This window comes from Pangasianodon hypophthalmus, chromosome 28 (genome assembly GCF_027358585.1).
Source record: "Pangasianodon hypophthalmus isolate fPanHyp1 chromosome 28, fPanHyp1.pri, whole genome shotgun sequence".
In the NCBI taxonomy this organism is placed as follows: domain Eukaryota; kingdom Metazoa; phylum Chordata; class Actinopteri; order Siluriformes; family Pangasiidae; genus Pangasianodon; species Pangasianodon hypophthalmus.
In genome coordinates this window covers 15,687,887-15,699,991 of record NC_069737.1, presented here as the reverse complement: position 1 = coordinate 15,699,991, position 12,105 = coordinate 15,687,887, and the positions used below count along the sequence as shown (strand labels likewise).

General features: G+C 41.5%; 1 protein-coding gene across 3 annotated transcripts in view; it reads left to right on the top strand.

The window, feature by feature from the left end:
- The window catches only part of LOC113547359 (zeta-sarcoglycan), a 157,598-nt gene that overhangs the window by 77,988 nt on the left and 67,505 nt on the right, over nucleotides 1–12,105 (top strand). Inside the window, exons 1-3 of one of the 3 annotated variants that reach the window (XM_034301382.2) lie at nucleotides 2,385–3,528; nucleotides 3,795–4,010; nucleotides 10,992–11,186. In XM_034301382.2, coding sequence (XP_034157273.1) covers nucleotides 10,992–11,186 — 195 coding nt within the window. In that variant the 5' untranslated portion in view covers nucleotides 2,385–3,528; nucleotides 3,795–4,010. Of the gene's footprint in view, nucleotides 1–2,384; nucleotides 3,529–3,597; nucleotides 4,011–10,991; nucleotides 11,187–12,105 lie in introns of those variants that run through there. The other 2 variants (XM_053231000.1, XM_034301381.2) reach the window with 2 other exon arrangements.

Below are 12,105 nucleotides of genomic sequence, written 5' to 3'. Positions count from 1 at the left end.
CGGCGAGAGAGAGAGACAGAGAGAGACAGAGAGAGAGGAGAGCGCGAGAGAGAGCGAGGAGAGAGCGAGAGACGAGGCGAGGAGAGAGAGAGAGCGAGAAGAGAGAGAGAGAGAGAGAGCGAGAGAGGAAGAGAGAGGAGAGGGAGAGTGAGAGAGAGGGAGGAAGAAGGTTTAGTGCCAGTCCCACATTGATTGTGTACTAACTGTGATGAAAGCGCGAAGATCCCCTGACCATCATGCTAACGTGGAGAGACAACCCAGCAGGAGAGCACTTGATTGAGGGGTGAGGGTGTGTGTGTGTGTGTGGTGTGTGTGTGTGTGTGGGTGTGAGTGGGTGAGTGTGTGTGTGGGTGTGTAGGTCATTCACTGTTGAGCACATGACCTAACTGATATGCGGTTTTCCCCTGTCGCTCGTACCAACCATCATGGTGCCAGTGACGGGCACAGAGACCCAGTGTGTACACTCTCTCTCTCTCTCTCTCACCCACACACCACACCCCACACCACCACACACATCAGCGCAGTAGGAATGTCGGCTAGCGAGGCAGATGATAAAGAATGAAAGCAGCTAAATGTATTCTGTTAGTCTGAAAATATTTCACGCTAGATGAAGTCAGTTCTGTGCTGGGACAATCTTTTGTATTTATTTATTTTTTTGCTCTAACGGGCCGTTGACACTTTTATGTTAATCATACCACCACGGCACATATGTATCACACACAATATTACAGGTAAAAATGTCAGTAAAAACAACTTTTGTCCTTCCTTGGGACCACGTTTGGTAGGCACTAACCACTTCATACCAGGAAAACCCTACAAGACCTGCTGCTTTGGAGATGTGCCCATCCTTACGCTTGCCCATTTTCCTGCTTTCAACACATCAACTCAAGATATATATATATATAGGTTGGAGATTTTACGCAAAAACTAGCAAACATCATGAAGGTCAGTTCAGGGACGACATTATTACGCAATCGAATGGACACAGCAACAGGGCCTAAGAACAACCGGAAACATCCCTGTCTGTACATTGATTTGATCACATGGACTGACACTAATCGTCCCCGGACGTGTGCGCCATGCTGGATTTCACACCGCGCTCTCAGACTGATGATAATGAAGGTAAGAGAGAAGTCAGCAGTCACTTGAAAAGAGTTGCAGGATGACCTGAAAGCAGCAGAGAGCACACTTACCGGAGCACCACCACGCCACGCCTGCCTGCACCGGCCTGACGCCATGCACAAGCATTTAGCCAAATCAGCCACACTCTTTGGCGGCGACACAACAGATGAAACACCAAATAGAACCCTTTGGCCATAATTCAGCTTGTCATGTTTGGAGAAAGAAGGTTTGTGCATAAGATCCCAAGAACACCAAGACACCCATACCTACAGTGAAGCATGGTGGTGGGAGCATGCTATGAGGCTGCTTCTCTGCAAACGGTACTGGGGCACTACATGTCTTTGGGACATAGTAGAGGAGAAGTTAATCTCATCAGCCAAGCACCTGGAGAGAAGATGGATGTTTCAACAAGACAGCGACCTCAACATACAGCCAGGATATCTCGAGACGGCTTTGCATGGTCTTCTCCTGACCTGAATCCCAGTGAAGATTTACGGAGGATCATATCCATCAGAAGGACTGATGACGATCTGCCGAGAGGAATGAGCTAAAACATTAAACAACAATGCTGCGCAACGTGAACGAATTCTCACTGTAGATGTCTCAAGGTTATGTCCCCACATCGGCTTTGCAACAAGGTCCTAACGTTGGGAATTTGCGGTGTCGGAGTACTTTGTAGCGAGATGTGTACCGTGAAAGCCTGTGTACAGCTTTAACTGAAGTGCGGCGTGAAGCCATTTTTACTGAACAAGATAAACAGCCTAGAAATAATCAGTTTTTACATCAACTCTGAAAAAGACGAATAGTCAACCATGTTTTTAAAAATGAGTAGTCATGCAATCCCTAACACACACACACACACACACAAAGCCTAAAATCATCTTACACTGCAATGCAGAAAGAAAGAAAGAAAGAAAGAAAGAAAGAAAGAGTGAGAGTGGTCAGTAGATGAGTGTGTAAATCTCTCACTGACAGAATGAGTGCAGACTCTTAAGCAGACTCATTCACACAGGTTCTGTGTGTGTGTGTGTGTGTGTGTGTGTGTGTGTACTGATTCTGTCAGTAGGACAGATTTACGCACTACCTCTCTCTCTCCCTCTCTCTCCCTCTCTCTCTCTCCCTCTCTCTCATTGATTTCATGTTGTCCCCTAAAGAATGGATCTGTGGTCTATTCTCTTATCACATCTGAACTAAGAACCCTGTCATAGCGCACACACACACACACACACACACACATGATGCGGTGAAGGTCAGGCTGGATCTGCTTTTCATGCTTGTTGTTTTGTCCTTGTCAGTATGAGATATGAGTGTATAGACCTTTATGGTCCAGTACAAAAGCTTCTTCACTAACTGCTCAAAACAGGAACTATTGAACTCTGGGGAAAAAAGAAACCAAGAAAAAGAAACAAAAAGAAGAGTTGCTTTGTGTGTGTGTGTGTGTGTGTGTGATACAGTATAATGTCAATATGACATTATGTCCTTTACTATAATATTTTACTTCTACAGCAACAATGACATTCTGATTATCTGCTCTACCGCTTTGCACTTTAATAAAAATTCTGTGTGTGTGTAAAAGAATAAACACCTCTGGGCTGTGGCAGGTGTCTCCGCTGAAGCATGTAATGTTTGTCTCTACTTGTACGCAAGCGGAGACGACCTTTTACTAACCACGAAAACAGACCACGCTTAGGAGACATCAACATGGCCACTGCTATGACTGACAAGCCAGAGGAGAGTGGGGAGTGGTGTGTGTGTGTGTGTGTGTGTGTGTGTTTCGTCTGCTACCATGTTAGAAATTAGGATCTATCCTGTAGACATGGCGACATGCTGGTGTATTTTCCATTACCGTCTGTTCTTTTTTTAGCACTAGTCCCTGAACATGCCTACAATTGGCTGCCTCATCAGCTTCCCCTGCTAGTGGGACAGAATGCTAGGCGCTGTTTGGCTCTTCATCAACACACACGCTGCGTCGTGAACACAAATAAATCAACACACAAGAGGAAACCAGGAAGACATGAACGAAAGTCAATAAATCTAGACCCTTCTGGCAGAGACACTCTGCAAATAAAAGCAAAAGCAGATTCCTGTTGGACGATGGTGAAAGGAGGTGGAGATTTCTAGCTGTAGAGAAGAAAGTGTTAATGTTCTTCCTCTGGCAAAACTCCAACTCAGTATTTCAGTATTTTAATGTTGTGGAACGTACATGAAACAAGACAAAAGTTTGTGATGTTACAGAGAAACTGCAAAGCGTGAACTCTTCTCTATCGTGAAGATGTCAAAGCTGAAGCTTCACCTCTGACTGTTACAGTGCGCTCCTCACACGGGGCACCACCGATGGCCGACAATAACTGTGATTCGTTAGTTTTGCCTCATGGGAACTTATTTGGCAGGAACCGTGTTCTTCCGGTAATTTACCTATGTTGTACTTCTGTTGAGCCAGATGTCTTTGTGTTTAAACTTCCTGAGAATTATTATCAAGACTTTCCTGAAATAATTGGTGGACCAAATCCTGGCAAATCATTTAATTAGCTCAAAGTTTTACCAATCTGTTGTTTATTAGCATAGTAAACACTATTTACTTTGAGTTGAATAGTAGATATAACGATGATTTATGCTTCTTCGCTAAGGCTCTAAACCTCACCAACTGTTGCCTTCTGTTTGTTTTCTCTAAGGTGGAATAGACCAAATACGTGCACCCGTTTCCCTCAAGCAGTGCTTGCTAATGCGTGTTTTCCCAGCTGCTGATTTGCTGTTGCCGTCGCTGTGACTTCATGTGTGAAGCGTGCCGCAAACACTGTAGTGGAGACATGCAGCTGTCGCCTCCATCCTCATCATCCTCTCTTTAACACAGAAAACAGCACTGTGGGGAGCAGCAGTCATTCAGCTGTGTAATATTTCCACCGCTTGGTTTTTATTCGTGTGGAAAATGGACTGCCTTTACAGAAAATGCCAATGATTTACCGGTTAAACTTGCTTCATTTGTTGTCAAAGTGCCCATCAGTTCATTCATGAATACACAGTCATTTATACTGAAGATAGAAAAAAGAAATATTTTCCACAACCAGGTTTGACAGTGTTGACACTTTGTCTCCAAACATTTTTACAAAAATCTGAGTCATGATGCATTTATACAAAAAAACGAAGTAGGTTTATTGATACTGAAAGGTGGAAAGTATTAAAGTGGTCATCTCTAACAATGCTAGCTCAAAGCTAGCACTCAGTCCAACAAGACGGAGCTGGATCGTCACCTTTTCATTAATTCATATAATATTCATAATCACTTCACAACCGCATGGGACCATCATATTTAGGCACCCTCGAGGTGCTTATAATGATTTAGCCTTATTCTTTCCACAAAGATGCTGCATGCAATCTGCTTTCTTGTTGATGATACCATGGACTATTATACCGCTGGCTAGCTAGCTAGCTAACCTAAGTCAACAAGCTAGCTACATTTACATGTAATCTGATAAAGAAATTTGGACATGATGAGGACCTAAATAAAGGTATGTGCTGTATATCTTTACAAGTTAGCTGAGAGAAACATGGGCTGTTAGATGAACATGGACCTTACTGTTTCTGTGAAATTGGTTTCTGCTGTCCATCAAGCAGAAACCTCACAATTTTAGCCTCCCGAAGTTACTGAGGGTGCCAAAGCACCATTCCTGACCATTCTGGCTCACTTTATCCCATAGATATATCCATATGTGTACCCTTTTAACCAATAATGGTCTAATTAGCTAATAAGATCAATCTGGCAATCACAACCAAGAATAATTTCATTGAATGTCAGAGATGATTGGATCTGAAGGGCCATGGCTGGTTTAGCAGTTCTAAAGTCGGAGAATATTGGTTTAATGGGACTCCCAATCCCCATCCTAGTCACCAACTGTTCTCTGCTTGGTCAACTTCATGTTTAACTTAATACTCCTTTTTTCAACAATATAGCGGAGTCTTGCATTTGTAGATACCTAAGTATCTGTCATATGTAAAATTAAGGTGAGTGTACGGGAGAGGGTTAGTAATCATAGACTTACTTACAACTTCATTCTCAAAAAAGTTCAGTCAAATTTTGTACAACCTCATGTTGGATAATTAGATTCCAAACTACTCTAAGTGTGTCAGAGCAGGAAAAATTATGTTAATATCTGTCAAAAGTCTGGTTTGGTCCCAGCCCAATCATACATCATACCACATACTCTCTGCGACTACAGATGAAACTTGATGGAGATACCTGTGGCTGCAAAGAGCCTGTTCAGTGATGGCACTGTTTAATTAGCTGTAAATCTTCCGCTGCCGGCTGCCCTGCATTAAATTATGTTCCTGGCTTCTATGACCTTTTTTAAATGATGTATCGATTTGTTAATTCCACTCAGAGTTAGCGCCTGGGCACTCACAAGTTCGACATGCAGAACTGAAGCTAGTATCATTCTGCTATTGATTCAGAGAAAGCACGGAAGGCTGTGTGATATTTTCCAGCCTTGTTTGCCTTGTGTGGAGGATCTCGTCTCTCCTGCTAGGTACACACATGCGTACATTTTTGTAATTTTAATTCAGATTGTTTAAGCCCTTTGACTTTTTCCAACTAAAGAAGATGAATGTTCAGAACATCTTACAAAGACATACAGAGATTAAGGGATTTTGTGATTTTCACCTGGGAACCCAGTGATCCATCAATTCTTCTTTCACAATAATTGTCCTCTTTTTATTATTAATTGATATTGTTTTGTGACGTGGTGTTTTGACTGATGATTTAACTGAGTTCCAGACTTACACTTAAGAATGACTAAGAAATGAAAATTTTTATGTCCTATATCTTCATGAAGTCATTTATCTATCAGCTAACTTGGGTTTGAACTTATGAAACCTGGGCTTTAACTTGAGACACTATATGGGACTTGATTAAGACTGGGTTTGACTGGCAGTTTAGGGACATTGGACATGACCTGGCTGTGAGGGTTAGACGATTTGAAGCCTGAATTACTAATAAGAAGGACTAACTTGATACTTGGATTTTAGAGCAGCTGATTCAGCTGAGCTGCCTTGAGAACTGACTTGGACATTAGAGAGACTAACTTGGTACTTGAATTGGATTTGACTTGGATTTGACTTGGATTTGGCTGACTTCAGACTTGACTTGGACTTGAAATTGTTTTAAGAGCTGAACTGGACTTAAGGGAAGCTGACTTGAGACTCACACTTGAAAGCGTCTGACTTAAATGAAGCTGACCGGGCTTGGACTTGAGAGCGGTTGCCTTGATACTCAGCATGGATTTGAGATTGATTGGACTTAAGGGGAGTTGACTAGAGACTCGACTCAAACTTGAAATCATGCCTTAAAACCAGACTTAGACTTAAGAGGAGTTGACTTGTGTCTTGACTTGGACTTGAGACCGGCTTCCTTGATACTCAACAAGAGAGGCCCAGAGACCTGAACTTGAGGATAAGTGGCTTGAATACAGAACAGTTTTTTAGTACTTGAGTCATGAACTAAATGAAGACACAAGTTTCTTGACTTGACAAACTCATTTATCTATGACATGAAGCTCCACTTGGATTCGAGCTTATGAGACTAGGGCTTTAACTTGGGACACCATTTGGGAGTTGATTTGGAATTGGTTTGAGCAGCAGCTTAGGGAAATGGATGTGAACATGGCTGTCTTCACACTTGACTTGGACTTGAGTGTTTCTTACTTGAGGATAAACGGTTTCACTAAAATATTGTGCTTGTATGGGAAAAATCAGTCAGTCTTGTTGGTCATGGACCTTGCATTGGAACCTAATGGCCTTGGCAGGTGGCCTGAAAGAGCAAATATAAGATTTGGGACAGATTCACAGTACATATTGCCCTTGTGATTGAGGACTCAGGGAACAAACTGCTGTGGCAAAATGGCTAACTTGCTGCTAGTGAACTTCCCTCTGACAATGTTACTTGGGTCTTAATGTGGAATTGAATCTTGTATTACCATATATGACCAGCATAAATATGATGAAACTAGCTGCTTCTTCAAGATTAAATAGTGATCTAGACCTAGAATCTAGGCCTCTGGTTAACGTAGAAAGAGCCTTACCTCTTCCCTTCCCAAAACTCCATTCGGGACTTGTCTTGGACATGGTTTGAGTAGGAGCTTAGAAACCTTAGACTTGGTTCTGAATAAGGATGCATCACTACAGTTTTTTTTTCAGACGAGTTAAAATAACAAATTGTGTAACTTACTTAGTATTAAACAATCAGGGTGGTCATGTTATGTTTCCCCTGGTTTAAACAATGCCCATGAAAAGCACACATGTGCATGTTCATGCACTTAGGCTATTAGGCTCGTTCTTAATAATGTATAGAGAGTTAATTTAAATGAAGTGCATTAGCTAGCTACATTAGTTAGCTTGGCTGGAGTAGGGTTGCAGTGGATAATCGTGGGTTTTGTTTCACCTTGGGAAAAGTGCTTCTGTACAGCTATAAGTAAAGTACATTTTTGTTTGCATAAGAATCCCATGTTGTCAAAGACTGACAGTGGCTGATTATCAAGAATTACATACTGAAACATAAGAGCTGTTATTTTCACTCACCTAGTGTTGTGTGTAGACATTTATTTCTCACCTAGCCAGTGTTTGCTGTAGTGTTGGTTGCTGATGTGTGCTGCTAGCGAAGAACTCCTTGTCCTGGGTTTTATGTTTAAGATGGTTTATCTTTTATCAGGTTACTTTTATTGTAGGAAGGTGCCTCCTCGATGTATTCACAGAGCACAGTTTGCTGTCTGCTTTGCTTTGATTGCCATCACAACAGTTCAGATTGCTGTCATTTTGTGCCGTCTGTTCATTAGCATGACAGCGTACATTAGGCTTATGTCACTGATATCAGATGTTTGGAGCAGGTATTGGAGCATTATTTTACGCGTAAGCACAGTATCAGACCAGTAGAGATATCAGTATCGATATCGATGCATCTCTAGTGAGGGTTAGATGACTTGGATTTGACTTGACAGCAAACTGAAATGCATCCAGACGATATGCTGCTTGAATACTACACTGGATTTTGACTGACAAAAGATCCATTTTGTTAGATGCACCCCATCTAGGAGAGTACCTTTCTTTGGCTGCCTATAAATGGAAACATGGAGACATAACCAAGGTCAGTTTAGCCCTCGTTAGCATTGGAGAAGAACTCAGGACCAAATGGACTGACAAAATGGCCCACTTTCCAGTGGTAATTCCCAAAGCAACGTACCTAATAGCTATAGGTTTATAATGGAAGGCCTTTTTCACTCTTGGCTACTTAGGAAAGAAAAATGCAGGCAAGGCAGACGAGGACTCTTACACACACACACGCACACACACACACACGCACACACACACAGTTTCAGTGCGGTCAGCAGCTGTAATCTAGTTGATTGAAGGCTCAGGTGAGCTGCTTGGTCCAGAGGCCCTTAACGAGGGGAGCTTTAGAGAAGAGTGATAGATCTTTTGCTTGTCAGATCAATTTGAGAAATGAGGGAGGAAAGTATTACACTAAAAGGAAAGAATAGAGAAATAGCAGAGTTGGCAATGTGACAGGAGGAAAAATAACTTCAGATTCCAAAAGGCACAAGTAGAAGTTGCCTGGCCTGAGAAAACACTACCGATCGAGAGTGAGTGGGAGTCGAGGGCAGAGGAGGTAGGGGAAGAAAAAGAGCTGTATTTCTGCTTTCCTAATGCAGGATATTTATAGAGGCGAAAGACTTCAGGCAAAATGAGAGGGAGGGAAAGAGAGAGAGAATGAGAGAGAGAGAGAAAGCGTGTGACCTGTTGCTTCCAAATGGCTATGAACAATTAATAACTCCTCCAAACTCTTTCACACCCACACGCATTGATTCACACACCATGAATATGTATGGAACTAGCACACACTTCACGCTGAAATGGTCTCACGACTTCATATTCATAAGAAGCCAACTAGGAGAAAAAACAGACGAGTTGAGCAGCGGAGTTTTTGGTTAGAGCTTTTTTTTCACAACTACATTTGAAAAAATAAATGAAGATTCATTGGCCCGTGTATGTTGTGTTTTTCTGTTTTTCATTTCAAAATGAAAATAAGAAACCATCTTTTTATTTTGTTTTGGTTTTGGTTTTGATATGCAATGAAATAGGCAGTTTTATTTATTTCATGAATATCCATTAATCCAAATATGAAAAACATTTCAAAGTGAACAGAGTTGACCTGGAAAACAAATCAGTTATTCTCTGGTGAAAACGTGTACTCTGGCACCTTATTCTGTTTTCATAAAAGATATACAAGACATGCAGAAATACATTGCAGCACCTGCTGATTTTTTGAGCCTCCATGTCGTCCTCCTTTACCATCACCCTCTTGCTATTTTTAAAAAGAGTGCAGTGATCTATATGAGCAGTACATCAGGCACTAACGGTGATCTGTAATCTACTCGGTAATCTCTAATATACATTATAGTCCTTCAAGAATGTTCATTCATTTTAAGGTTAAAGGAGAACGATTGCAGGTGTGTAGAGTGAGTGTAGAGAATGACTTGAACAAACTGCCTGCAGCAGAGTTTAAGTCCTTCACCTCTCTCTCTCTCTCTCTCTCTCTCTCTCTCTCTCTTCTCTCTTTGCTCTCTTACTTGCATATGTGCTGTCTTTTTCTTTCTCACACACCGCATTCTTTAAATCATTTCAACGCTCAGCCATGAGTTTTCAAGAGTATCGCAGCACAGAGCACAAGTGTAAACCATAATGAGTTAAGTACCGTTCAGTAAGAAGTCAACAGTGTCTCACAATCGCAAATCCCTACAAGTGGATTTATATGTCAAGCTACAATTGGTTGAGGTTAGAATGAAGAGTGGAGCACTCGCAGCATTAATTATAACTTCTTTCGTACAAATTCTGGGTGAGATCTTTAAGAGAGTAAAGAAATTTTACTTCAGTTATGAATATATTGTATGTAGTAAAGCGTTGCTGTCATGACTTCCCCCGTCAGTGTGCTGCAGGTGTTTGTTATTACACCGTGTTCTTGTGTTTGTGTTTTTCTATGTGCCTTTTTTGTCTTTGGTCCTGTCTCTGCCCCTGTCATGTCATTGGTTTGTTATCCTAATGTGTGCACCTGTTCTGTGTTTGAGCCCTTAATTAGCTTTCTTGTGTTACCAAGGGTTCGTTATTTGCGTTCTACTTCAGGTTTATCTGACCTATGGATTTGGAAATGCTTGTGATAACTGCATCTTCCTGTTTCTTGACCCCTGCTGTGTTTCATGGACTTGCATCCTGCCTTCCACTACTGTACATTACAGTAGCAAAGTTACTTTTTCTTTTGTTCGATTGAGATGGACAAGACCAATCATGATCCTGCATTGTTTTTGAGATTGCATCCTATCCAGCATGGAATTCATAGAAATAGTTGTTTTTTGGGCTAGGGCTTGTTTTTTTATTCATATTATTCATAACCAAGTCCATTTATTTATTCTATTCATTTATTCATGAACTATTGATGTTTCGAAAACTATTTTAATCAAATTAGTCTCGACAGATAACACAGACATGATGACACAGATGACACAATATTCTTTAGTATTGTAATGATACAACTCCCTTCATCTTAACCTCAATCATTAATAACCTTATCTAAGCATTCACAGAGTTGGCTCATGCATATTTACATTAATACATTAATGTGATGTTTGTTCCATCACATTAACTTTCATTCCATGAGATTCACCAGTGAGCTAGAAATTAAACCAAGCACTGAGCACTTGAAGATTGCGGTTGCACTTGAACTCACAACCTTCTCACCACTAAAATAGAACAGTCGTCTACTGTGTATATGCCAACTAAATCAGGACTATGCCTTTAATAATATTCTCTCTCTTTCTCTCATCTCTCTTTAGATGACGCAGGAGCAGTATATTCTCGCGTCCCAGCCGAGCGCCCTGCAGAGGCCGGGTTGCCCTGCTCCATACCCAGTGGGCATCTACGGTTGGCGTAAACGCTGTCTCTACTTCTTCATCCTCCTCCTCCTTGTCACCATGATTGTCAACCTTGCACTCACCATCTGGATCCTGAAGGTCATGAACTTCACAGTGGTGAGTGAGTCTCTTTGTCTTACCAATCTTTGTCTTTATTTTGACCTTTCCTTTCCTGGAAAAGAAAGCGTCCCAGTTGGCTGTTGCCTACAGAAATTTCTAGCACAGATTTCCTTACGGAGCATGAAATACACATATGCATGAATGAGTTATTGCAGTTTGCTGCATATTTTACTGTTTTTTTTCTTTTCTAACACACTTGACAAAGCTCATGAAAGGCTAATAATTAGGTGATGAGTCAGAGGTTTAACTCCCTAGCAAACAAGCCAAGAGCAACTATGGGGAAAAAAACAAACAAACAAAAAAACACTTCCATGGTGGTAGTTATCTAATTATCATCTACTTATCACTGAAATCAATAAAATGTAGGTAAAGGTGGCAGGTTGGTCAGAATTCATAAATCAGTCAAGGACAAAGAAGCAGAAACTTGTAGTCCTCAGAATGGGAAGATTTTGTGTCCCTCAGGATGGCAGGATTATAGTCTGGATAGGAGCAAAAAATTAAAGGCTTTGGGGCAGAAGCAGAACATTCTGGCTCACAGGATGGAAGGACTGTTGGGAATAGGAGGTTGTAGAGTCCAGGCTGCATGCAGGATTTTTGTGCCCCTCAGGATATCAGGAGTAGGTAGAGTATTGTTAGCAGTATGAGCTTGTAGAACTTAGATCATGAGCAGAATGTTGTGAGCCTCAGGATGATAGAAGTGGGGTTGAGATAGGAGCAGATGATTGTAGACCTTACGAGTGGTCTGGTTGGTAAGACCTCAGAAGGAGAGCAGGAGAATTTGAGCCCCAGGATAGCAGGAGTGGGATCTGGTTGGGAATAGGAATCTGTAGATCTCTGGATGAGGGAAGGAGTTTGTGGCCCTAACAATGTTGGTAGTAGGAGCTTGTAAAGCTTAGATTGGGAGCAGGAGATTTGG